This window comes from Lampetra planeri, chromosome 5 (assembly GCF_965212315.1).
Source record: "Lampetra planeri chromosome 5, kcLamPlan1.2.h2, whole genome shotgun sequence".
Classification (NCBI taxonomy): Eukaryota; Metazoa; Chordata; class Hyperoartia; order Petromyzontiformes; family Petromyzontidae; genus Lampetra; species Lampetra planeri.
The window spans coordinates 9,460,340-9,487,897 of record NC_136111.1 but is presented as its reverse complement, the minus strand read 5'-3'; the positions used below and the strand labels follow the sequence as shown (position 1 = coordinate 9,487,897).

General features: G+C 48.6%; 1 protein-coding gene across 2 annotated transcripts in view; it reads left to right on the top strand.

The window, feature by feature from the left end:
- Positions 1-27,558, top strand: part of LOC144718822 (rho GTPase-activating protein 6-like) — a 51,380-nt gene that overhangs the window by 5,568 nt on the left and 18,254 nt on the right. For both annotated transcript variants that reach the window (XM_078594376.1, XM_078594377.1), the window contains exons 2-3: positions 730-1,498; positions 27,249-27,405. In XM_078594376.1, coding sequence (XP_078450502.1) covers positions 1,439-1,498; positions 27,249-27,405 — 217 coding nt within the window. In that variant the 5' untranslated portion in view covers positions 730-1,438. The remainder of the gene's footprint in view (positions 1-729; positions 1,499-27,248; positions 27,406-27,558) is intronic.

Genomic DNA, 27,558 nt, shown 5'->3' with positions numbered 1-27,558 from the left:
ATATCACTTGCCACTGCTGTTAGCCGTGGTCTGGATTCGAACTCCAGTGGCCAGAGTTCAAGGCGCAATGCGCTACTGCCAGGCATATAGACTGTTATTGTTTAGCACAAACAGTACGACTAAGCCTGCGACCAAACACCCCCAGAATGCACCACATCTCATCAGATTTCGGAAGCTATGCAGGATTGAGGCTGGACATCGCTCGGATGGACAACCATCCTGCTGCTGGGACTATGTTGTGGGCAGCAAAGGGCAGTCCATTGTTGTACTGTGGTTCTATGCTCCCACGTCAAAGCAACCCGCGCTGACCAGCGTATGTTCAACTAAACGGTCGTAACCCACACAGCCTGCGGAGGCCCTCATCCAGCAGTGGAGTGACGAAAAGGGCTGTACGTACACGTACGGCTTAGGTTTAGACTCTGCGGTTAAGGATAGACTGCATTCTTTCTTACAGACTGTATGGATAGGTATGGTCCGAGAAACTTAGTGTGCACACTCCAGTATTTTCCACGGTAGGGAACACGCCAGAGGGTCTATCCAACGCGGAGATGGAGCTACGAGATGGGATCGTGTGCACGTGCGAGGTCGATTGACTCGCGGTCGCGACACCGTCAAAATGTGGCGCCGGCGTGGGGAAGGAGGCCTTCATCCTGCAGTGGATAAATCACGGCTGATCATGTTATGGCTGATGACGTATAAAGACGGTATGGTGTTGCTGTGTCTCAACAGGGACCTCGCTGTGACTGTTGAGGGTGGACATCCCCCCTGGCAAAACTTCAAAGCACATCTCCAGACGAGGCAAACGTCGGCTCGCAGAGGCAACCGAAACCCACGGACTTAAATCCAACCGGCTACTCCCACTGAGATGTCAACAAACCCTGCTGCACCTGGATGTTAGTTCATCTGCTACCACCAGGATGTTCCGTGACCAGCTTTGCCGGACGCTAGTTGGACCACCTGCTGTAGTACTCGGGTGGTAGCCAAAGAGTTACCCAGATACTGGTCAAGTGGCCGCCTGGATGTTAATCGGCCAGAAGCCCAAATGTTAGTCAACCATATACTTGGATAGCAGTCGACCAGTTACCTGAATGTTGTTCAACCTAGTTACCTGGATAGTAGTCATCCAATTATCTGGATGCTAGTCAACTTTGGATGATAGTCGATCACCTGAATAGATGCTGATCAAGTGCCTGCCTTGAAGTGAGTCGACCAAATACCTGGATATGAGTTGGCCAATTTACCATTTGCTCGGGAACCAATTACGTAGATGCTAGTTCACCAATTACTTAAGTTGTACCCTAGTTTACCATTTGCCCGGATGCCGATGACACCGCAGCTCTCCGAATGGCGATAAGACTCGTGAGCAGATGTTAGTCGACCAGTTTCCCGGATGAGAGTCGTCCTGCTTCCCGGATGTTAGTCGACCGTTCCCCACGCGATGATGCGATTCAGTTCCGTGGGAGACCACGTGACCCTGGAGCGTAGCGTTACCTACACCGTGAGTACCCTGCACCTTGTCCACCCAACCTTCACCCCTCCACCTCCTCTACCCCCCCACCCCATTCGCCGGTTGTTGCAGAAGTTCAAGGTTGGAATCCAGTCAGCCGCCCTTGTTAGTACCACACGGGCGTGAATCGACCGTAACAACACCACGTGCCGTCTGCTTCGCTCAGAGTGGATGATAAAGATCCCTCCTGTGACGTCACGTGAAGAAGAGTAGGCCGGCCATTGTGTGCCGGCATCACGGCCCACATTGGAAACAAAACGACTTGATTGGGAAACACACAGCCGATCAGCGACCACTCAGACTTAGTGATGCTGTTCTGGGTAAACAAGCGTAGTAGTACTAATAATAAATAAATAAATAAACCTGCGGTGACCACGTCTTGTGGTTACAGGCCACGTGGTGCTGATCCAACTACAGAAGAAGGGAAATGGGTGAACAAAAAATAAACAATACCATTCAAAACCTCATATTATGGGGTGTTTAGCATCAAAGACTCGAGAAGAGGTTTGCAATAGTGGCCGCTCGTGTTTGCAAGTAAACAATGCAGACCAACGTCACGATTCATATTTGCTTTTTTGTTTCTGGCAGCTGCCTGGTGATGCTGGTTTTAACTAGCAGTGTCACGTCGTACTCAATTGTTAAATGTGTGCGGATTGCTCTCCCAACACACCGGTGTGCTGAAGCAGTAACACATTGGCAAGTGTGTCCACGTGACAACTTTATCAATTGGCTTCGTCGGGTGGAGGAGGGTTGACGACACGCATTTAACTCGCGCAATCTCACTCAAAAATCAAATGTGAATCACGTACGAGCCACTGCCCAAGGTCTGTAGCACCGGGGACGGCCTCACCACCCGCTGTGAAATGGTGACGCTGCGCTGTCACTTCATACAACAATGATCTGTTGCTGCTGCGTAGGCAGTGGCGCGCGAGCGCCAACAACAAAAACTCAACACATTCATCAATAACACTGTGGCCTTACAAAGACAAGTATGTATGTAATAGGCGACGTTTCAGCGCAATCACCCTTGTTCACTGCACATGGGCCCATAGAGGTAGAGTGGATGCGAGTTGGAGACGGTGCTTTATATATACCGTGGAGCGTGACAAGAATTAAAGTATTTAAAATGTTTCCTGATTTACCATGCAGTTTTTACATAATCCACTTCGTGCTGCATTCCTGGGTTTAATTAAATTAGTACAGCAGATAGGGGGCACTCGCATATGCATTGTGTTGGTTGTTTTGGGAAAATTAGAGGGGGGCAAAGCAGCCCCCGGGCCTCTTGACTGCCGTGCCCTGTTGCACTTGAATTAAGTTATGACATGAGATATACGCCCATACCCGCAGGGCTACCGTGCCCCACCAATATGCATACTCGTTGGCCACCACTTTCCCACCAGCCGCCTTGCACCTTCCGCTCGCCCTCATTCAGTCGCCCGAATGGTTCATTCTTCCCGTGTACCCTCCACTGAGTCGAGCAAAAGTGAATTTCGGTGTTCGTCGACAAGCCACTGTGACGGTTCCAGCGACCATCTGCGAGCCGTTCGCATTACCTTGCGTGGAGCGATGACGCGGAGGGCGGTGAGCGCCGCTGCACTACGGTTCATACCCAACGGCCTGAGTTCGATTCCCCGCAACGGCTAACCATCTTGTACTAAGTTGAGCAACCTGCCATGTTACTGTACATTGGTGTGTTTGTAAACAGTGTAAATTCGAGAATGTGTTAAGTGGAATTCAAAAACAGCTCTGCAATGTATTTTTCCAGACTCCAGTCTCTGACACGGCACTCGAATGCAATTGGGACAAAAGAGTGGGGAAATATATTTAGATATGTTCCTGCAACCAGGCTTTTCAGATTCGTCATATTATTGTTGACTTCAACAGTTTCGTTTGGTGATTTTAAAAAATCATTACGATGCACTGGTGATTGTGAACAATCTCAGGAGTGCGTAGAATCGGTCCAAGCTGCAGGAGGAGACGGTGTTATTTCGTCATCAGCTTGAACAATGGGTTTGGGGCGTTACGGATGACCGAGGGGACGGCGTATCAGGCAGCAGGGATAGCCGAGGCATGGTCTCCCCACCGAGTGGAGGTTGATGATAGGTTTTGGGAGGTGATGGGGAGTTGTGAGTCTGTAAATCCAGAGCCGAGTGAGATGCAGTCACAAAGTTAGGAGAGATGCCTCTGGTGGCATGGCTGGCATGGGCCGCGGTGCAAAGGAATCCGCCCTCCCCTCTTCGTAGCCCTGGGCCCACTGTTGTGTGGGCCCCGGTGCAGTTGCACCGCCTGCACACTGAATAACTATGCCGCTGAATGTCCCAAACGTAATGCCTTCTCTCAATAAGTTTTCATTGACATTTGAACGCTTTCCTACTTAGGTTTGAAGAGTAAATGCATTAGCTCTGTCCGTCTGTCTATACATGGGGTTTACAATTACTCTCGTAAAGATGATGCAATATTAATATTTTATTGTAAAGTTGCCTTGTCATTCAGAACTTTCAAAAAAATCGTTATTAAATGGTACATTCCACCACGGTGAGACGATGAATCAACGTCACGTACACATTTGCCCACAGTGTCCTGTACCGCAGCGTCATTTCCAAAATGCTGCCCGCATAGGCCACATGAACACTTGAGGGTGCCAGGCCTGGGTAATGAATACGGTGGATGGGGGCGGCACAGTCCACCAGGATTGTGCAACGGCCTCTGATGTTCTCAGGCTCCTGTATGGACTGGCAATTTGTGGAAGGGCAATTAGAAGAAAGACTTTGTGGTCAAAGTACGACATATTTAAATATGTATGCGTGGCATTTTATTAGGGGGGGGACCGCATTAATAAGATAATTTGTATTAAAAACCAGGAGGCATTCATCGTAGGATATCCCTTGAAGTGCTTGAAGAAAGTGGCAGACGTCTTATAATTGATACCCCGTATGTTGAGTCGGTGAAGGGGTGGAGATTTGGATAAAAGTCAATGTCATCATCAGCATTTATTTGGTATATAGAGCCTCACACCTGTGATGTAAATCTCAAGGTGCTAAAATGGGTTTTGACATTGAAATTCCACACATGGGTGACAGAAAATATCTACTACAAGAAACAACATAGGACATTGAACAAAAGACCTTCCACCCATTGCAGTGGTACCGCAGGCTGAGCATTTAACGGGAAGTCTGAAATAATCGGTATTTGTACGTTTTGTGAATTGTGACACCATTAAGGCCGAAATTGCATGTTCCGGCAATGAGATCCTGTCATTGGGGATGCATAAACTTAGGGTAGAATTTCACCTTGGTCAAACCGGCAGACCGCATCCAGTATTCCTCTCGCGATGGATGTGGCTATTTATTATTTGCCTACTTCAGTCCACCAATGACCCACAAAATATTCGGTGAGAATTAAGCCCTGCCCGTACGTAGCGCACAGAGCAATTTCATCTCTCAAGCAATGCCGCTTGGCAGAAATGAGAAGCGTCTGACTTGCGTCTCAGTGCGGCGACTGTTCGACACAGTGTTGGCGCAAGATATGGAGCTGATAATCGGCGAGGAGATGGCATCGAGATGGAAAGAGAGAGAGAGCAAACGATGGTGGGGGCCCTTGGCAGAGTCAGAGCCGGTGTCACGCTCGGAGCTGTGTGGGTTCCGTGTTTGGTGGCGTCGCTCACTGCGTTTCCACGCGCCCTCTTTAGGAGCGACTTTCACGGCAGCGAAAGCGTGAAGGTCGCCGATGGCTCAAAAACAAACCCCCTATCCCTTACTTTGTGCTGCAGAAAAGTTTTCCAGATTGGCAGTATCGGGACATCTGGTGTCACCTCCTCCGGGCGGGTGAACCTGGATAAGTGAAGTCTATCACACTCTGGAAACTCTTTAGGAGAAATGTATTCATCATCAGACGTTGAACGTTAGGGATTTTACATCCCACAGAAAGGTAGGCAAGGGACATCACACATGGGCTTCAGAATACAAATTGATGTAGACATAATAAGCGGGATAAATAACACCTTACTCCAGCACAGCACCATGAACCCGATGACCCTCACTTCGATTGCCAGGGGGCTAACATCAATCAACGATTTAAAGCTTTCGTGACTGTAGGGATTCATCTTCTTGGTTCTTTCGGTAAAGTCACGTAGAAGGGAAATAATAAAATAATAAAAATAAAACATAATAAAATACAATTCTCACGACGTTACGGCCACAACGCAAGCAGCCGTCCTCAGGTAAAGAACAGGGCTGTCGGAAAGACAGCGTCTGAATGAGCTCGTGACAGCGTCTGAATGAGCTCATTCAGACGCTGTCTTTCCGACAGACCTGTTCTTCACCTGAGGATGGCTGCTTGCGTTGTGGCCGAAACGTCGTGAGAATTGTATTTTATTATGTTTTATTTTTATTATTTTATTACTTCCCTTCTATGTGACTTTACCGAAAGAACCAAGAAGATCAATCAACGAGTGATATCCAAACCGGTCCTGGTCTTTCCAAACCTCTTCACCAGCCTGCATTGGTCAGCATGATTACGTGCGAGCAATCCATGAGCTACCCCCACGACTAACGCGGTGTCAGGAAGCCTTCGTCCTGTCGAGAGACAAAGGGGCCGCAAATTATATTTACCATTTGAATCAAAACTGTATCCATGTAAGCTGAGTCACTCGTACTTTTTCCGGCCCAACTGACACAGTGCAATGCAGGCCCACCCACACAGAAATGGCCTTTACATTCTACATATATCCATCACTGCAAGCATCTTAGCCGCACTCATCGGGAGCCAGAGAGGCATGTGTTCGACCTAGCAACCCTGCGTTTTTAATTTGTACGCAGCCAGTCACCTGTAACGGAGAGCCTTAAGTATATTTAATGTTATTATTACATAATGCAAAGGTCATGTGTTAATGTGTGGTTGCTCGCCAAAGGTATTTGAAGGTCCTTTTATGTGTCGCTTTAACAGCGTCATTCTGATTATAATTCTCTGTGCATGGATGGAATTCGTCACACGTAGCTGATCTGACCTTACTATATGTTAATGGTTTAAAACGTGGCCAGCCATTGAACTCGAGCCACTGGTTCATCACACCGTGCACCCACCACCGCTTCCCAAAAGTTGTGGAACGACCCCAAAATAACATCATAGCAGACACCTTCTGCCACCGCGTCGAGGACATTATTATACGCATAAACTGGCACCTTCCATGAAAACGCGGAATTTCCAACAACAACGTCAGCCACCAGAACTCGTTGCCACCCACTGCTCATTTGAGCAGGCAGGACGTGCCGACTTTTGATGATTTTCACCGCAGTACCAGCGTGCGCGCGTCGTAGATATCGGTTTTTCACACTCGTGCGCGCGTCGTAGATGTCGGTTTTTCACACTCGTGCGCGCGTCGTAGATGTCGGTTTTTCACACTCGTGCGCGCGCCTCCGTGCGTTCACTCGATTCTTCACGTGGCCTCAAAAGGGCACGCCAGAGTGCACCTAGCCTGGCACAAGCGCTGTGGCGATGGCATGGCGGCTGTTGTTGTGCTCATGTGGAAATGCGCGCGCGAGCACGCGCACCTTCGCGTGTCAGATTGTGCACTTGTGCGTGCGTGTGCGCGCGTGGGTCATTAGTGCGAATTGGCTCAGCCTGAGCAGAGAGCGGCACCCACGTCCATGAGTCATCGAGCAGAGAGAGAGAGCGCAGGCGGGAGAGTGCGTGTGTGCATGAGGCACGAGGAGAGGGGCTGAGTGCATGTGTGTGTGCGCGCGTGTTTTTCTGCGTTGAGTGGTTGAGTGCGTTGTGCATTTTTGCTTGTGTTGTCAACGTGACATCAGTGTGTGTGAGTGAGTGGTGTGTGAGTGTTTCTTAAGTGAGAAGTGGTGTCATATTGGTTTATCGTGTTTGGTAAACTGAGTTTGATTCCTGGCCATGACGTTCATTGGCTACGTGGTGTCTTTACCTGGCCTGGCCCTCCCATTATCTGTGCTCAGGTTTGCATGGTGGTGGCCTCACCACCTCTAGCCAGACTTAATAGGTGTTTGTTAACAACATTTGGCCCAGCAGTCTGAAGCCGAACAAATTCCGTTGATGAGTGTGTGTGTGTGAATGTTTGCGTGAATGTATTTTGTCCAGATAATTCAAGAAGCTTTCCGTGGCTGTACCAGTGGAATTTCCATCTGGCACATATACAATGAGAGGATGATCGATATCCGTGTGAGGGCTAAGAATGTTTCCCTACTGACTTGGCATTTGCTGCTCACTCTGAAAAGATATTGGACACTCGGCTGCTGAACCTGCGGGTGGCCAAAAAGAGGTGGGGCTTTTATTGTCACCTCACCAATACAAAACACTTGCCAGAATACTCATGGTAATCGAACACTCCACCCCCTCATCTCCCTATGTCTAATCGGGCCGTTGTGGAGATGATGTAGGAGATATTATACAGTACATTGGCGGTTTGCTTGTGACCAGCTTCAGTTTGGCAGCAATGGTCTCACTTTGGATAAATTGAGTGCCGTTAGCTTTTCATCAGCTGCAAAATGCTCTGCGGAAGCTACCTGGCCTGTGGCTCCGCACACAGGTCTCAGGACATTTTTGGCCTCAGTTTTGCCCTCTCTTATTTATGGGTGCGAAATACAGATCCCTTCACAGGAACACCTGCACTGGCTTGAAATACTTAGGCTAGCCTGCCAACAGTCTGTCCTCGGTTTAACCAGGTTTGATTTTATGATGAGCTCACTCGACCCTTGGAACATCTAGACACAGTACCACCAGTGAACACCTCCAGCAGGCGAGGTTGCGTTTGCTGTATCATCAAGCCTGCATGCCTAGCCACCGCATGCCCAAACAACGTTTGTTTGGCGAGGTGAACTTTGAGGCCACCTGAAGTGTCAAAGCCTTGCTCGCATATGGTCACAGGACAGACACAGGTGATACATCTGCTATTGTTCACTGTTATGTCAGTCCTTCGCCCTACATTGTTGCCGAAGGGCGACTGCCTCCAACTGTTGAGGAGCAACCTTTCTCTCGCCTCATCCGCAGAGGCCATTCTTGACACCGCTGTTACTAGTCATCAGCAGGTGCGCTCAGCTCCAAAGCCTCCCGAAGTGCATCAGCTCACTTCTTCTTTAGCCCAGTGTCAACCTGACATGCTGATGCCGAACGCAGGGTGTGTGCGTGAGTGTAGGAGTGCAACTGTGCGCGATAAAATCACCATAAACTCACCCAATCTCTTTGGATCTCAGAAACTATGCAGAGCTGAGCGTGGGTTTGTAATGGGATGAGTGACCCACCAGGACTTCCCAGGTGTTGTAGACATGAGGCTGCGAGATGGTAGTTCCGAGTGTCTCCCAACGCCCCCCCCCCCCGCCTTATATGTGTGGTGGGTTTTCTCCAGGCACTCAGATTTACTTCTACTAAAAGCCACGCATCGCAATGCAGGACCCTCTTGAAAAAAAATCTTGAGACACATTGGGACTGAATTCAGTGAATAAATTGGCATTGGCAAGTGTTGTAGATGAATGTGAGTGAGCGTGTTGGTCAACCATCTTACGTTGACCGATGATCTGGTGATTGATGCTCACTCAGAGGAGGAGTTGGAGGCGCTGCTGCTGAACCTGGAGCTTGCCACTAAGAGGTGGGCGTTACCATCAACCCCAACAAAACTAAGCACCCGCCTGGGTACCTTGTACCATCATACACTCCATCCTCACAACTCCCAATTGGTGATGGGGCAGTTATGGAGAGAGTAGAGAGTTTCCCATACCTGGGCAGTGTGCTCATGACCGGCTCCGGTTTGACAGCAGAGGTCTCACTCCGAATCAGTGGAGAGGCATATTTTCATCAGTTGCATAATGCTGTGTGGATGCTACCTAGTCTGTCGCTCCACACGAAGCGTAAGGTCTTTTCTGCCACGGTCATGCCCTCCCTTCTCTATGCTTGCGAAACGTGGACTCCCCTAATGGAACATCTCCGCTGGTTTGAAACATTTATGTTGTCCTGCCTACGATCCATCCTGGGTTTAACCAGGCTGGATTGCGTGAGGAGCTCACAAATCCTTGAAAGATCTGGACAAAGTTCCATCAGTGAGCTCGTCCGGCAGGCAAGGCTGCGTTGGCTGGGTCATGTAGCCCGCATGCCCAGCCATGCATGCCTAAACAGCTTTTGTTCAGCCGGATAGAGGGGGCTAAATGGGCGCGGCACAGGCTAGAGATTAGATGGAGTGATGTGGTACAAGAGGATGTGGAGCTGAGTGGACTTGCCGATGATTGGTACCAGCGGTGTCAAGATCGGCCTCTGTGGAGGAGGATCGTGAAGGACGCTGCTACTGGGCAGTTGGAGGCAGTCGCCTTCCAGCAACAACGGAGGGCAGAGGAGCGACGCTCACAACAACAAGCGGAGCGCCAGGCAGCTAAAACATAGCAAGTTGGCACAGAAGGGGGCACAGATAGTGCATCGGCCAGTCATCTCAGTCTGCGTCTGCCCCGTGACCTCCTGCCAGCGGGCGTTCGACACTTCACGTGCACATAGCCTGGCACAAGAGCCGTGGTGACGTCACCGCCACTTAGTGGCGGTTGTTGTTGTGTGTGAGCTGACATCGATGGGGTACCTGGGTTTGAATTGAGCGAGTCTTCAAGTGTAGCTGTCTCAGCCGGGTAAGACATTATTATTGAAACAAAACTTTAACATTAAATTTGGTTCTGCCCTTCATTTTGGCTGAGTTCCAGCCCCAAGAATTACAAATATCGGTTTTGTTGTTATGTTACAAACCCTACTTCTGGTGGCAGGCTGAGTGAGAAAGTGATGTCACCTACTCTGGGACAGAAGATAACTTGAAGAGATCTCAGAAGTAGTTTTGTAACGTCCGCTTCTGTGAGCCGTTCTCGAGCATGAAGAGTTGCGCTGCTGTGCGAGAGATTCCAATGGATTTGTTTTTATTTCAACACGATGACGATAACACAATCGGGATAAAATTGGGGGGGGGGGAGGAAATACAAAAAAGGTGGCAGGCAGGCAAGGGGGAGGGGGCGAATGATTGGATCGTGATTGTGTAGTTGAGTGTGTGTGTATATGAATGGATTGTATGTGTATTTGTGTGAATAGATGTGTGCATGTTTGTAAGAGTGTGAGTGTGTGTGTGTGGGGTTGAATGTGTGCACACGTGCTGTATAGGCATGCCTGTGTGCGAGTGTGTGAAGCATCAGTGCGGATATGCGTGTGTGTGTGTGAGCGCGTGTGTAGGGGAGCGATAGGGGTTAGCTCATGGCGCTACGAACCCAGTGACCCAAGTTCGATTCCCGCTCACGGCCAACACCAGTGACGATTATGTGAACCATTGCTGGGCTTCCCCTATGTTGACTCAACCTCAAATGAGTTCCTGATGTTATGTGTAAACATCGTCACTAGGGAGACAAAGGCGGCCGGGCTTGGTGCTGGCCACCCCCTTGTGTACCGGGCCGGCCTCGCTAGCAGCACTTGCCCCCAGCAGTCTGTTCAAGGCGATAATGCGAATCTCTCGTCTTCGTCAGCACGTGTGTGCTTCGTGACCGCCTACATAACACGCCGACGAGCAACTTAATCACGATTCCCTGTAACCACGGCAACTGGAGAGACGTTCACACCGGCACCGGGAATTCGCTCAGGCGGAGAGAGAGAGAAAGAGAGAGAGATGTCACAGAAGAAGGGAGAGCGGTGCGAACGTAGGAAAGACCGAGGAGACGCGTCTGAGAGCGTCACCCATTGTAAGATGTTGAGAGATGGGAAGAAGAGAGATGCCCCACGAGATCGATGGCTGTTTAAAAGTGGAGCTGGTGGTAGGGAGATGCCCGGAGGCTGCAGCTAGGGAGAAGATTGACAATCGAAATGTTACACGGGACAAAACAATGATTGATGGCAAATAGAACAAATTATTTTGTTAAGCTCCGGCATTGGTAGTGGTGCATAAGCATACAAATAAACTTTGGCCTTAAATGTATTGTAATGTAGGGTTGTTACCAATATGACCCCCCCCCGTGCCTTGCTCCGTTGTTGCAATTCTGGCTCATGGAGTCATGGTTCGTTCCTGTAATACTCTTTTTTATTCATATCGTGGTGAATGTGACGGCCTCTGATGGTTAAGTGCTTGTCTGGATTTGAAGCTTTCGTGACTGCAGGAATCCATACTATTAAGTTCTTTCGGTAAAGTCACAGCAGACATTGCTATGGCTGTCGCGATTTTCACCTGAAGACGACGGCTTGTGTTGCTATCGAAACGTCGTGATTTATTGTGTTTTATTTCTACCTACGTGACTTACCGAAAGTGCTTGTCTCGTAAACCCAGTACATGAAACGTATTATCATTGGCTGTAACCGTGGTGAATCCACTGCCGGATGAAGGCCTCCCCAGGCCATCGCCAACCCTAGCCACGGTCACGCGAAACGAAAATCCGCATCCAGCGCCTGCAACACGCGAGCTGATCCCATCGCTCCGTCTCCACGGAGGACGTTGCATTGAATCTCAACCGCGATTCAACGCGTGTGTGTATCTTGGACAAGTCAATTTGTTCTTGGTTAACTTGCGGTGCCTTTCTTGCGCAAATTTGCCACCCAAAGCGCCATGAAATCATTAAACATTGAAACAGTATGAAGCTAGTTGTAATTACTGGCGAAACGTCGTGCTCAGATTATAAATGTTGTGGCTTGGCTCTCCAACATACCGGTTAGTGCTGTACTAGTGACGAATTGGCCACGTTCTGTTTACGTGACAACTCTTACTAGTTGGCTGTGTCGGGTGGTGGCGGTTTTTAACGACACATTTATCTATTTACGCGATCTAACCGAAAACAACCTCTATTATTAAATAATATATATGGTTAATGATGTTGATAAATAATCATTAAAAGCAAGTTGTGTAACTGTATCTCAAGCTTAAAAATCAGTATTAATCGAAGCATCCGTACAGCTCTGCAAGAAGACGGCGATATTGAGAGATGTGCGTCTCTCAAATTTCGTTAACCCGCACCTTCCGATACATCGGGATCATAAGCCCAGTGCCGCCTGTTCCCCTAAAATCGCGCAACCCCTTCTAGATCACAGCCGCCTCACTCCACGCCACAAATACAAATGAAGGCGAGAGATGGAAGCGAGAGTCTGAACTGCGGCCGTCGTCAAAAATAAACATCCCATACGGGCACCAACCATCGAACCTCCCGGTTTCAACCTTCCACGTCGCCAATGGTCGACCATCAACCGAATCAGGACCGGGCATGGCCCATGCGGCCAATCTTTGATGCACAAATGGCGCATCGAAGAATCGGCGGCCTGCGAGTGTGGCCACCAATCCCAAACGATCGACCACCACGTTGTAAGCAGCTGCTGTCTTCACTCCGTTAAAGGAGGAACGGACGAGATCCACTCTGCGTCTGAACAGACAATTGAGTGCGTAACAAAATTAAAATTGTATCTTTCATCTGCCGCTATGAATCCATACTAAAGAAGAAGAAAAAGAGTGAGAAGTTGCAGTCGTAATGTGTCCGTGTGGGGCAGAGGTTCCAAATGAGCCAAATGTTTAAGAGAGAGGCCCTTTTCTTAGTGAGAAAATGACAGATGTGACCAATTAGATGGGGAGAGGTGTTTCCGAGGATGCGTGATAAGCGAGAGACATGGGAGGAAGCCTACAACCAAATCACGTGGAATGCGCCCGAATCCTGTCATATCCCCGAAAGCTGAGCAGGGTTTAGCCTGGATAGTATTGGGAATGGGTGACCACCCTGCATAACACAGGTGTTACAGGCTCCTGCCGTGCTACATTGTCAGCAGATGACAGTGTGGCAAAACACATCTTTTGTACCGTACACTTTATGCTCCCGAGTCAGAAATAATTCTGTGATGTAACCACCGCAGAGGCCATGCTGTAACACGGAGCGAGGAGCAGAGATGTCTTTGTCTCGCGACAGCTCGGTGGCACGGAGTCACAATTTGGAGAGAAAGAAGCAAGCAAAAAGAAAATACTTCAAACACGGAGCCTTTTCGCCCATCCCCGTGAGCTCTCGATGAGCGATGGGGTAACATTTTGGAGAGGGTGGAGGAGTTCCCATACCTGGGAAGTGTCATCGCCATGGCCAGGCTGACGGCAGCGCTTCGTGCCGAGGGAGGCCAAGCAGAACCATCGTTCTGTTGGCGCTGTGAACTTCTGCACTTGAGCTGCACACCCGCAGTGATTTAATTCGAATGGCTCTTTGTCCTTTCCACTGCTGGATGGAGGAGTACCTACCCGCAACCGTGTCGGTGAAAGAGGGATGGGGTTGTTTGACCATACTTCACCACGCTGGTCACTCTTGGTTGGTGAAAGGGCAGGCCAGGATCAGTTCAGATGTCACTTGCGACTGGCGTAGCTGTGGATGGAGTCACGAAGTGCGCTAACCACTGTGTCGCCATTCCACACGAGCGCGCTTCTCCATAGATAATTATCGTCTTTTTACACAGGTAGGATCTGTACAAACCATGGCATCAATGCAAAATTATAAACTCTCCAATGTGCAACTGTGGTAGTCCAGAACAGATCATACAACGTAGAACGAACGACGCAATGCCCAATCCACAAATACGAGGAGGTATCACAGCGATACACCGAGCTGATCCTGATGCGGTAATCTGGCTTGAAGCACCCGAATGTGAAATTGTATTTGTTGCTCTGAATCTTGATCAGCCATACGAAAGAAGAAGGTACGGTCTTCTTGGTTCTTTCGGTAAAGTCACGTAGAAGGGAAGTAAAAAAATAATACAAATAAAACATAATACGTGACTTTACCGAAAGAACCAAGAAGATGAATCCCTGCAGTCACGAAAGCTTTAAATCGAAATTTATCTATGTTATTGTTTTTTCTTGGTAATTTGCTTACATTTCCGAAACTTTGCACTCGTGTTTTGTTGCTGTAACTCTTTGACCCGCCCCGACTGCGCATGTGAAAAAGAGCTTCATACCTCATCGTATTTCTCCAGGATAAATACGGAGTCTTCTTCTCAATGAAGACACGGTTCAGCTTGAAATAGGAATACGTAAAACGTTGTCGGTGGCATTCACGGCGGTGCGGTGGGCATTGCACTGGGCTAAGAACCCGGTGAGCTGAGTTTGACTCCCAGGTGTAGCCAACATGAGTGATAAGTGACATCTGAAGCGGTACTGAGCCTCTTCACCCTTCACCAAGCCTGCCCCGGCCAGCGTGGTGAAGTATGGTCATATAACCTTTACGACTAAAACACGGCATGGGGAGACCGTCATCCAGCCGTGGACTAACAAAGGGTGCTGTTTATGTTTTAACAAATTATAATCGTAGCCATCATTCCTCCCGAACTACAGCTACCTTTCTCAGTGTCTTCCCACCTGATTAAATAGTCGAGATTTGGCCAGGAATACTGTAAATACACATTGGATCATGTGGCCACACGATGTTGCCTGCTGAGGCTGATGATGTCATGGATAGTTTTTGTGTTAAAAAACGTTTGAGATGTGATCGCACTCAAACATTCGCACAGACACACTGGCACATACACACACACACATTCTCGGACACGCATGCACATTTACACATGCACGATAACACGTTCAGACAATCATTCAGGCACACGCACGCACAGGCACGGTGGCTCACATAGACACACATCGACATTCAGACACACAGAGGCACATCCTCACAAGCACAAAAGAACCCCCGTGTAGCCTGTAACAGACTGTTGGGGCAAGTGCTGTTAGCGAACACCTATGAAGGCCGGAACGGCACACGAGGAAGCTGGTGTGGCCAGATTCATGCCCGACCGCCTTTGTCTTCCCTGTACTCATTGTTACACACACCTGACCAGCTACTCATTGAAAACTGAGTCGTTATAGAGGAGGCCCAGTACCAGTTACGATATCATTCGCCACTGATGTTAGCCGTGGCCGAGAATCAGAACTCAGCCGGCTTGAGTTGGTTGCACGGTGCACTACTAACCACTGTGCCACCGCTCCTCACACACACACACAGCCCGCTCCCAGACGATCCCACGCTTTGGTATAAATAGTTGCATATGTAAACACAGGAGTGTGTGTGTGTGCAGAAGGGAAGAGAGAGGGTGGGAATGAGGGTGGATGAGAGAGCAAGGAGAAAGGGCGTGGGGGAGGGAGAGCCGAGAGATACAGGGAATGGGGCAGTGGAGGTTCGGGAGAGGGAGGGCGAGGAGATGGAGTGATGGATGATGATGATGATGGTGGTGGTGGTTATTATGATGTTGACAACGGAGAGGGTGTGTGCCTTATGTGTACGTGCCTGTGTGTATGCGCGTGGCTGTACGTGTGTGTATGCATACACACGTGTATGTCTGTGTGTGTATCTATGTGTACGTGTGCATTCGTACGTACGTGTGTGAAGTGATGATGATGGTGGTGGGAGCACTTCGCTCAGAATCTAACAACTTGAGTTCAAGTTCCGGCCACGGCTAACGTCAATGGCGAACGGTGTCTAAACCTACATCGCATCTTCCCTAGGTCAACTCGGCCTGAAAAACGTACTTAGTGTGGTGTATAATCTGTATCTTCAAGCAGACAAATCGGCTTGGCAACACCACTCACTCGTGCACTAATATGGCCTTGATAGGCGCGCGACAAAAGCATTTGCCCTGACAGTCTGTATGTATGACTAAACAGGAGATCTTTGTCTATATTATTACTGTGCTCATGTATTTGTTTCACGTTTTACTATTTTGTTTAAGCAGGTGAGAACTTGAGAGACCAGAACACGGTTCTGTCATTTAAGAGTGACCTGGGATTGTTTTCATACGTGTATGCCCATGCACCTTTGTGGGTTTTGGATTAGTCAATGGTAATTTGGGATTGGTGCTCAGTTTTTGAACGAATTCACGTCATTTTTCAATAATTGTAAAATAAGACATTATACGAAATGCTGCGAAGCTGTGTTTTAGTATGGATCAAGGTCGTAATTATAATATATATTGGGGGGACACACCCCCCCCCCCAATATTCAAATATGCTCAAAATGTCCCCCCCCCCAATATATTGCTATAAAAAATATAAAAGTAGTAATAATTGCTGTGCTATTTAAATCAAAACAACAATTGCTAAACCTTGGCCACAATATATGGACTTGCCTTCATATAAATCAACGCATAGATTTATGTGTATATGATTGTGGTTATGGTTGTACTTTATTAATCCCGAATCTCAAACATTAAATACAATGAAACAAGAAATTGTAAAAAAAAAAGTAAAAACAGAGCAATGTAATACAATACACTATTAGACATTATTGTAAATAAAAGTCCATCCCATGTGTTAGTGGATTTTTTAATATTTTAGGCAGGAAATGGCAGGAAATTAGTTTTCAAATTTAGATTTTTTTTTCTGGTTTGGGACCCCCAGACCCCTGGAAGATTTGGTCTGCCCCAATGTTGACTCCATGGCTACGGCCTTGGTATGGATTATTGGCATAAGGCACTACCACTGGAGTGCAAGATACCATCTATCCATAATAATCCTATATTGTTATACCCTGTACAGGTTGTCCCTGCTTTCTTGGAAACTTCATAGTAAATTGGATCATCGTAAATCGGACCTGTTTTTCCTATAGACAGTAAAAACAGTCGAAACATCACTTTCCGATGTGTTTTTCCTTTTATCAGCCGTATTTAACAGGGCTTAATGGATAAAATCCACAAAAACACTTCAGAATAACAAAAGCTACACGTAAAGACACATCAGAAACCAGACTGACTCTCTCCAATGTGCTCGGGGTTATGTCAAAAGATGCGTCGTAAATCAAGTTTGCGTTGTAACTCGATCCGTGGTGGCATTATGTAAACGTCGTAAAGTGGATCGTCGTAAAGCGGAGACCTCCTGCATTCCTGTATTCCTCTGAACAAATGTATGAACATTGTGAGGACAAAATAAGGCGAGATAGATTCAGCAAGCCAAAATAATTCCCGCACTGCTCTGGCTGAAATTAAGCACTTGATGGAAGGATGTGCTGGAACGAGATATGAGGACAGTGAATATTACTGGGGAAGAGGTGCAGATTCGAAGCACATGGGGAGAGAAAAGCCGAGCGGGGGACCCCGTACAATAGTGGGGCTTCTGGCTCAGAAGACGTTGCATGGTGTGTGTGTGTTTGTGAGGCTCTCTTTGGAGAGCGGTAGTGTAAGTGGTCAGCGCTTTGCGCTACGAACCCGACCACCTGAGTTTGATTCCCGCTCACGGCCAACACCAGTGACGATTGTCTGAACTGGTGCTGAGCCTCTCCTAGGTTGACTCAGCCTCAAATAAGTACCTGGTGTGCTGTGTAAAAATGTTGCCACTGGGAAGACAAACGCGGCGTGGTGCTGGCCACCCACTCCCTAACAGCACTTGCCTCAACACTCTGTTAAGGCTATACGGGGATCTTTGTATTGTGTTTGTGTGTACAGCCTTTGTGTCTGTGTGTTTGTGTTGATGTGTGATCACGTGGCCTCGAGGTGCACATAAGCCTGGCACAAGCGTCGTTGTGACGTCACCGCCACTTAGTGGCGAATGGTGGTTGTTGTTATATATGTAAAAAATGCCTTTTCAAAAACTGCTGAAGAAAGCACTTCCAAACGTTTACTTGTACATTTTTGTTCACACATACAAGAAGTGGCCGGGTGTGTCAGTGGAGTCAGCGTAGCAGGGTTCAGGGCCGCTGAGTCTGCGCTGCTGAGACCCTGGGCTCACATTCGGGTTTCAGGCGACCCGTAATGCAACTGGATTCTCAAGTGAAGGGAGTTCACGGCATATGTTCAGTTACTGCGCAAAATAAAAGCCATACCATGTAACATTTGTTTTTTGGAATTAATTTTGGTAAAATTTGCAGGGAGAAGAATTACGAGAAAATGTTTTGGACTTGCGTGTGACAAACATGGCTCTGTAGCAGGACCCCAAAAAAGGGTTAATTAAAGAGAAAACGAAAGGGATAACGGAAATATAATAATGGTATGGCAGATAAGAGGACTTCCACTGTAAAGATAAAAGGTAAAGGTGCAGCCCTGCAATTTCCTGCTCACGCCTCTGCTGGCAGATGGGCCTACGCTAGAGGCAGCTCTAAAAAGTCCCTCTCGAAGGTATGTTGGCCTAGAGTGTCTTCGAAGAGGTCGGAGTAGCGGCTGGGGTGGTTTAAGAAACGTGCCCATCGTTCAACAGCTGCGCAGGAAGACTGCAAGTCCAGTGTGCTCACCATTACGTCCACCAAATTTCACTGTACGCATCCAAAAAAGCATCTCCTTGCTCGGATGAGTGCTGGAGCTGCACTCATCTCTTGTGGCAGCCCTCAGGTCAACGGAGGAAATGTCACACGCTATCCTTGGAACAATCACTTCTAATTTTCCACACTGGGTCACGTATTGTTGGATGATGAAACGATAGGTTTGTTAATTCTTCATTTTCCTGGTATTGTCTCTTACTCACGGTGGTGTCTGCTGCCTTCCTGCTCTTCTTTCTCTGCTCATTCCTCTCCTGGGCCATCATCTACACATCCACTCCAGTGTCCTATCCTGGTTCATCACTTCAAATAGCCTCCTCTCGCTAGACCTGCCTCTCGGACTCCGCCCTGGTGCTGCCATGTTCATCGGCTTTCTTCTTCTGACGTGGGTTTCCTCTCTTCTTACGACACGTCCTGGCCATCTGAGTCGACTTTCTTTCGGCTACTCTGAGATTGGTAACACCACTCTCTTTCACCATTTTCCTCGTTGCTTCATTGCGAAAGAGACGAGGAGGAAAGCTGATTTTGGCGAGGTCCTCCGCCAGCCACCTCGAGTGCTCTTCGCTGATGTCATCGCGTGAGTGGGAGTCTTTAAATTCGGATAAAGTTTTATGCGGCTTTTACCCACGCTGCATTTAATAATAATATCTTTTTAGCAAAAAGTGTCCCGACATTTTAATGGAAGCACGGCCAATGTTTATTTGTTCGTGTGGAGCATCTCCCTCCCCGGCATGACCGGGAAAGACCCCGGGAAAAAACTTACAGAGAATCGTTTCGCTGGGGAAAGGGCAGGGTCGCTCCTGCATGGACGCCATTGTTAGTGTTGTTTTGTTGTTGTTGTTGTCCTTGCGTCATTCTCCCTGTGCTCTTGGCATCTGTCGGAAACGAAGTGTGGGTTCAGACCTCTCGTAGCCTCGGTACACCAGCTCCGTGTGTTGGAGAACGGTTCCCAGAAGGAGACACCACAGAACTATTTCTGAGAGATCCATTCAACTTAACCTTGTTTTTTGTGTATCCACACAAACGCGAGGGTGTGCTGCGCTTTCCCAAGTTGCACTGCTACAGATGTCATAAAATGAGCGCACACAGCCGGAAGTTAGCCAAACGAAGTGAAAACCAAATACAATGTGCTGTCATTAGTGACCGGGCTAAGACATTCGATTGACTAGAGCTGAACCCAAGTTAATCACAGGCGCTAGAGACCCAGATTTCAAGCATTGGCTCAGTGTCTCTGTCCTCCAAGCACTCTGGCTCACCCCACGGACCACGGACGTCATCTTCTTGCTCACAGTTTTGTTTTTCAGAAAAGGGGGTGCGGGAAATTCCAACGAGACCCAGTGGGCACAGTACAGCAGCGCAGCAGTCGGCTCGAAGAGTGAGGCGGGCCGACGTGGTGCAAAGGGGGGAGCTGGCGACCGAGAGGGGCTTGCTGACAGCGGGCACCGGCCGCGGTGTTGTCGGGATCGGCCCGTTAGGTTGCGGAGGGGGAATCGTGAAAGACGCAGGCGGGCGACTGGCGGAAGCCGCCCTCCATCATCAACAGGAGGCGGGGGAGTGACGTTCACGGCGGCGAGCGAGAGCGTTGGAGAAAAATAACACAGAGTTAGGAGAAGTAGCCAGTTTTTTTCTTTTAAGATTATGGGGCTTTGGGTTTGTTGCCTGAGCTCCTGTCGGCGAGCCTTCATAACTCCACCCAATACCACCTGGGGCTCTGTCACAGGAACTCCTATGAAAGTACCTTCACAACTCCACCCTCACCACCCGGGTCTGTCCCGTGACCTCCTTTGTCAAGAGAACCTCCGTCACTCCACCCTCAGCGCCTGGGCTCTGTCCTTTCGTTGCTGTCAGCAAAAGTTTCACGACTCTTTTCCTCATCGTCTCGGCTCTCGACCGCGACTTCCCAACAGCGAGATTCCAGCACAGTGAACCGGGTCTTGTAAAAAGATGGGCAGAGTGATGCCATGGCCACTTAGGTGCGGATATTGTGTCCCTCGCTCGACCACCTGTGCCTATGTTGCCTGTAACACGGCGTATGCGTACTTGTGGGTTTTTTTTACTTTGTTATCATTGTGTGCAGTAGCCCGTGCCGCTCTTGTTCCGGCGGTTGTGTGCGGTTCACGAGGCGTCATCTTACGTGTTGACAAACGCTTGTGAGTGCGTGTGGTACATGCACTGTGTGTACATACACACGCATGTACATGTGTGGGGGTCCGTGTGTGTGGGCCTGCGTGCGTCTTGCACCCTGAATTGTACATTTTGTTTCCTGCAAAATTATGGGAAGGCACGTGACATTTCACTCCCATACTATGACCCAAGTGTGACTTGTCTGCTTAAAATTGAAACTATGTGACTCTGCGTATGTGCGTGTGTGCACGTTTGTGTGATTGTGTGTTGGGAAGTGGTCGTGCAGCGGTCCGCACGCTGCGCTACGAACCCGGTGGACCCGAGTTCGATTCCCACTCACGGTCAACATCAGTGACGATTATCTGAACTGGTCCTGGGCCTCTCCTAGGTCGACTCAATCTCAAATGAGTACCTGGTGCGGTGTGTAAACATCACTACTGGGGAGACAAAGGTGGCCAGGCGTGGTGTTGACCTCCCACCCCCTTCGTGTGCCATGCCAGCCTTCATAGGTGCTCGCTAACAGCACTTGCCCCAACAGTCTGTTTCGGATATACGGGGGATCTTTGTTGTGCGTGGCGCAGTGTTGATCACAGTGCAAAAGACCCAGCTGCCTGAGTTTGATTCCCGTGGCGAACATCAGTGGTCAGCGATATCTGAGCCATTTCTGGGCCTCCCCTAAAATGTTTACAGTACCTGGTGCGATGTTTATATATCAGCAATGGGGAGACAAAGACGGCTCGGCATGGCGCAAACCCACATTACCTCCTTGTGCGCCATAGGTGCTCGCTAACCGCACTCGCCCCAATGGTCTCCAAAGGCTGCACGGCAGGATCGTTGTCTTTGTATTCGTGTGCGTGTGTGCGGTGCACTTAGCAGCTTGTAAAAGACTCCACCTTTCCCACTGGACTAACTCTCGAGATTTTATTGCAGAGAGAGAGAGAGGAAAGCGGAATGGGAAGAAATGTCGCGTTGGCAGCTTCGACAGACGTGTACAGTATTTCCACCCGCAGCAGATCGATCTGGAGAATGTGGCAACAGCGCAAGTGAGATGGATTTCGCCGTGGGTCCCATGACCCTACATGAGAATGTTTCACAAAAAGCGATGAAACGCAGAGCAAAATATAATTCGGCGCGTTCTAATTGAACCCAAACCATGGTGTTAAGGTCGTGCCCTTTACGCTGTTCTCGTGCTAAAATGTACAATGGGATCAAGTGAGCCTGTTGCACACGATAATTGCATCATAGTTGTGTGTGTTTCGGGTACGTTGACACATGCAGGTACGTGTGCATATACACGTTGCCGGCGCGGACATTTATTTGCGCACTGCACCACTCGCCACTTTGGCGACCCCGAGTTCAATTTGGCAGCCATGGCGAACGTCAGCGGCGAATGATATCTGTCCCAGACCCGTGCCTTAAACGAGTACCCGGTGCGGAGTTGTAGACATCAGCACTGGAGAGACAAACAAGGCCGGACGCGGTGCTGTTTCTGGCGACGCCAGCCCGGGTGTTAAGTGTGACATCTTTCTCCGTGGTGGAGGCGACACCCCTGGGCAATCTTCCACACGGCAGATCGTCCCACACGAGGATAGATCTTTCCCCTCCCTGCTTGCCCTGGGTCCTCTCCGTGCAGACAACCTAGAGAGGACATCTAACGTCGACCCCAGGGAGGGCATCTTAACCCTTACTCAACCCCTTGGGTGAGTAAACAAGAAAATGAGGAAATGTAGGGCAGTGCATATCATTATCATCATCAGAGTTGTTTCTTTTTGTTTGCATTTTGACTGCTTGTGTTGTGGTTATTGCAAACATGATGCCTTGTATAAAGGTGTCAGTTTTTGTACCAGTTGAAAGGGTAAAAACCTACTACTATGAAACGTATTTAATGAAAGTGGCTCAGCGGTAGAGCGGGCGGCTTGCAATCGGATGGTTGCGAGTTCAAATCTCGGTTTGTCGTTGACGCAGCCCATCATTCCTCCCTCTGGGGTTTATAAAATGGGTACTACTTCATAGAGAAGTCGACTGTGGTTGTCCTATAGATAGACTCCTCTCCAACCATAGAAATGTGACATTTGCACCACTGGCTCGGGACTGTAAAACGGAGATGAGCCACCGATGCCTCATTGCTCATTTGAGCATGAATTGTCTTTGACCCGACCATTTAATAAAAGGAACAATGCCACCTCAAAGAGCTCTACGATCACGGTGGTCAAAAATGTAAACATCTGTTGGGGGAGGGGGTGATTTTACCATGCGATAGTTTATCCAGAGAAACAAGTGCCATGGTGAATATCTACCGTGTGACACGAGCCATCATAGATGCTCGCGAACAGGCACTTGCTCCAACAGCTTTGCGGGGGAGGGATCTTTGTATCTTTCGTATATACGTGTGTGTGTGTGCTTTAAGCACCCGCATAATCACGCGTGCACACTCACACGCACATGCAGGTCCGGAATCTCTTACATAAACATCTTTGGTACGCAGCCAGTGCTGATTGCATCCTCGTATATACTGTATACACACTCGTATGTACTATACACACACGCGCGCACACGGTATTGTGAGCGTGCGTGTTTTGGCATACGCATGTTTGTGTGCGGTGTCGAGCGTGTGCTCGGCTTGTTTGTGCGCGTGCTTTAATCGGAGACCAGTCGTGCAGAGGTTAGCGCACCGCGCTACGAACCCGGAAACCCCGAGTTCGATTACCGCTCACGACCAATAACAGTGACGAATTTCTGCGCCGGTTCTGGCTCTCTCCTATATCGACTCATCCTGAAATGAGTACCTGGTGCGTCGTGTCAGCATCAGCACTGGGGAGCAAAGACGGCCAGGAGTCGGGTTGGCCATCGACTGCCTCGTGCGCCGTGTCAGCTCTCTAACGGCACTTGCCCCAACACCCTCTGAAGGCTATACGGGGGATCTTTGTATTTGATCACATATCCTTCTTTGCTTTGATTTTTTTTTCTGATTAGCGGAGACATGTTTTGTAATACGTGGGATTTGTGCAGCGCATTTCTAAACTGAAGTGAACATCCATAGGACAACAAGTGGCATTAGATCTGCCATTATCAGCTTCGTCAGCATGAGCCCCATTTTATCCACTGCTGGATGAACCCTGCTATCAACCCTCAAGTTCTCGCGAGGCCAGAATCCATCTCGCCCCTGCGGATGAGCTGACCTCTTGTCTCCATGGAGGTCTCGGGGCACATTCTGTCAGTTTCCGTGCCATTCCATCACAAGTCTCGTCCATTGGTCATCATCCCTTATCGCCACAATGGGTCTCTGATATGCTTTTCTTCCCTGATTCATGTCTTCCTCAGTATATATATTATTTAGTTTTTTCCATCAGTAATGTCCAGATTTTATATGAAGAGAGCAAAGCTTTTAATTAGTTCCAGATTCCACTAAAGAGCCACGTGTGAAGTTGTAGATATAATAATAATAGTGTTTAGCTCTTTGTAAATGTACTGCTGGATGAACGCCTCCCCACGCCGGGCTGGTCATGCGCCATTGTTTACCATACCTCACCAGTCGGTGCAGGGCAGTTAAGGTTAGTTAAGGTTAGTTAAGGTTAGTTAAGGTTAGTTAAGATCAGTTAAGGTTCGTTAACCGGATTAAGACTTCACTCGCCACTGACAGCAGCCATGGCTGGGAATTAAACTCAGGTTTGACAGAGTTTGAGTCACGGACCTCACCAGCCTGACAATACCCCCTCCTCCTCCTCCAAGAGGGCCTGGTTCCCAGCCATGGCTAACGTTCGTGGCGAGTGATATCTTAACCGGTGCTTGGTCCCCTGCTTCACTAACCTTCACGGACCATCGTGGTGAAGTATGGTCAGAGATGGCATGGGGTGCCTTCATCCAGCAGTAGATTGAGAAAGGACTGTAAACCATTATTGCAGTAGTAAAGTGTTTTTGATGGTTCGTTTGTCACTGAATATTTGTGAATCTAAAAACGGATTCGATGTTCAGTCGTCATGGGCTATCGTTTCAAGCAATTATAAAAACATTTCAGAGAGAGGGAAAAAAATGTTGATAATCATAATTAGTGATAAACACTTTCCATCGGGTTGTACTCCCATCATGTTCATCATCTTTGTTTTCAGGAGAGTCATTAAAATGAGCAGTACCACTTTGTGAGAATGCAGCCGTGGTCGTGCGATGTGGAGACAGGCATATTCACATGCGTAAACCATTGTTTGTGCACGGATGTGTCTTTATTTGCATTCAAATGCGTGCGCAGCACATTGTGATGGCATGTGCATACAACTGTGCGAGTATCGTCGGTGAGGGTGAGCGGGTTACACTACGTACGTCTGTAACATTGAAATCACAGTTTTAATGTTTCTCTAATACCAAAACATCGATTAAATATTTAAACCTCAATGCTTAAAGCCTCATTAGCGGGCCCCAGTGTGTAAAGGTCAGATCGGAAGGACAATTTGGTAGCAGTGCTTGTGCGTGTCTGTTGTTGTGTCTGTGTTCGTCTTTGGGGAGCGGTGGCGTGCCGGTGAGCGCACTGCGCTACGAACTGGGCGACCCGAGTTCGATTGCCAACACCAGTGACGATTATCTGAACCAGTCCCAGGCCTCCCCTAGGTCGACTCAGCCTAAAATTAGTACCTGGTGCGATGTGTAAACATCGCGACTGGGGAGACAAAGGTGGTCGAGCGTGGTGTTGAAAACCCACCCCCTCCTGTGCCGTGCCGGCCTCCATAGGTGCTCACTAACAGAACTTGCCCCTACAGGCTTTCTGGGGGATTTTTGTCTCCTCTGTGTATTTGGGCTGTTTGCGTATCTATTTGTGTGCGTGTATTTACTTTTTTATTCAGCTCAAGAAAGTGCTTGAATTCAGGTTAAAAACTGGTTTCTTTCCTTCCACCTGAGTAAACACCAATGAAACCATCCTCGATAAGAAATTAATATCAGGGTCATAAAATATATGTATAGACGTCCACTTAGCGCTCATTGTTGTGCAATCATTTCCAGGGTCGATACATTAGGTACTACTTGCCTGTCACAAGAAAAAGGACATCATCGCCTGTAAATGTTACCTCGTCACTGCTGGGCTGCGAGATGGCCAGGACAAATGTGTCAGCACAGCAAATGGATTTGAATCCTCTGCGGATCTTTGGGTTATCCTTCCCTATGCGTGGGTTTTCTCCGGGTTCTCTGATTTTTTTTCCCTCCTGTAAGTTATCAATGGAATTTACCAAACATCTCAATGCAAGACCACCTTGCAAAAAAATGTATTGAGGCTCGGGAAGTCTTATAAAGGAGCATTCGTACCACTGCATCAAGTGGCACATTCGTATTGAGAGGTCTTCATCCAGCATTGGATTGAAAGGGCTGTCAATTATAATCCATATGTGGCTAATCTGTACGCGTGTAACTTCGTATGCATGTCCAGAAAATTCTCGTAGAAGGCTCCACCAATTTCAATGAACGATTAATAATTTGAAAGCTCGTGATATTCAATGCAACCAGTTTTTAAATTACAGAAAACAAATTACCGATCTGATCATTTAACCAATTCGGCGTTTTCGCTTCGGCGCTGATTATCCGCTCTGCCATATGGAATGGCCCGGTGCTGGACTTGCGATTAGTTTTTTAAATCATGCAACGGATAGGCATGTGCCTCTGGGGATGGGTGTGTCCCTCTCGTTTTTAGCCAATGTTCTGGTGGTGGACAGTTTTGGGCAGTAGCGCTTACTCAATTCGCAAAGTGTACGATGAAGATGCCCTGCAACATCGTAATTTGAGAAATGTCCCTTCATAGAATGTGCTATGAAGGGCCATTCCCCAAAAAACGTTGCCCATATTTTTACCTTCAAGGCGGTGTTATTGACGAACGTGTTGAGTTTTTTATTTGTTAATAGGTGCTCACAAACAACATAGCTTGCAGCGACAATCTGAATATATTTGTGTGAGCGAAAAAAATCCCAACCAAGCATCTCCCGTGTTTACGTGTTCTCACTGTTCCTCCCTGTTCTTCATGCCCAATGTCCTCATCAGTCGTCGATTCAACAACTTAAAATCAGTTCTTATTGTCCCCATAGATACATACGTGTTATATTTAATGATGGTTTGTGCAAGTTATATTCCATCGTTAAGACTTTATATTTATGTTTAAGCTGAGCAAACAAAACTGTGCAAATGAGATAGAACGAGCGGGCGAAAACGAGACCACAGGCGAGAATGGATTGCATGAATCGCGCGAGCCCGAATTGTGACAATTCGTTGAGTTGCTGATGGGGCGAATTGTCTCCTGTGCCCAGTTCCTACGGCTCTCGGTCTCCTCGTGCATCCCCAATATCTCTGCGTGCATGTCCCTTGCAGCACATCCATGCATTCCTCCCCACATCGCTTAACCCCGTTCCCCCTCTGCACCCCCCCCCCCCCCCCAGGGTGACCTGACGTGGGTGACGGGCGGCGGCGAGGGCGTGCGCCTGGGCCCCGTGGCGCTGGGCGCGCTCTCCGAGCTCGAGAGGGCCCGCTTGCAGGAGGCGGCCCTCGCTCGCCTCGCCGACATGCAGCTGCCCTGCAACATCGCCATCCCGAAAGGTGGCAACTGCCGGCGGGGGAGGGGGAGGGGGCGTTGAGGGGGAGGGGCAGAGAAGGGGCTGCATGTGTGGGGGAGGGGGGCGCAATCACTCAGAGCATCATATTAGGGGGGGTGCGGGATCGACTAATGAGGGGATTAACCAATCAGCGGAC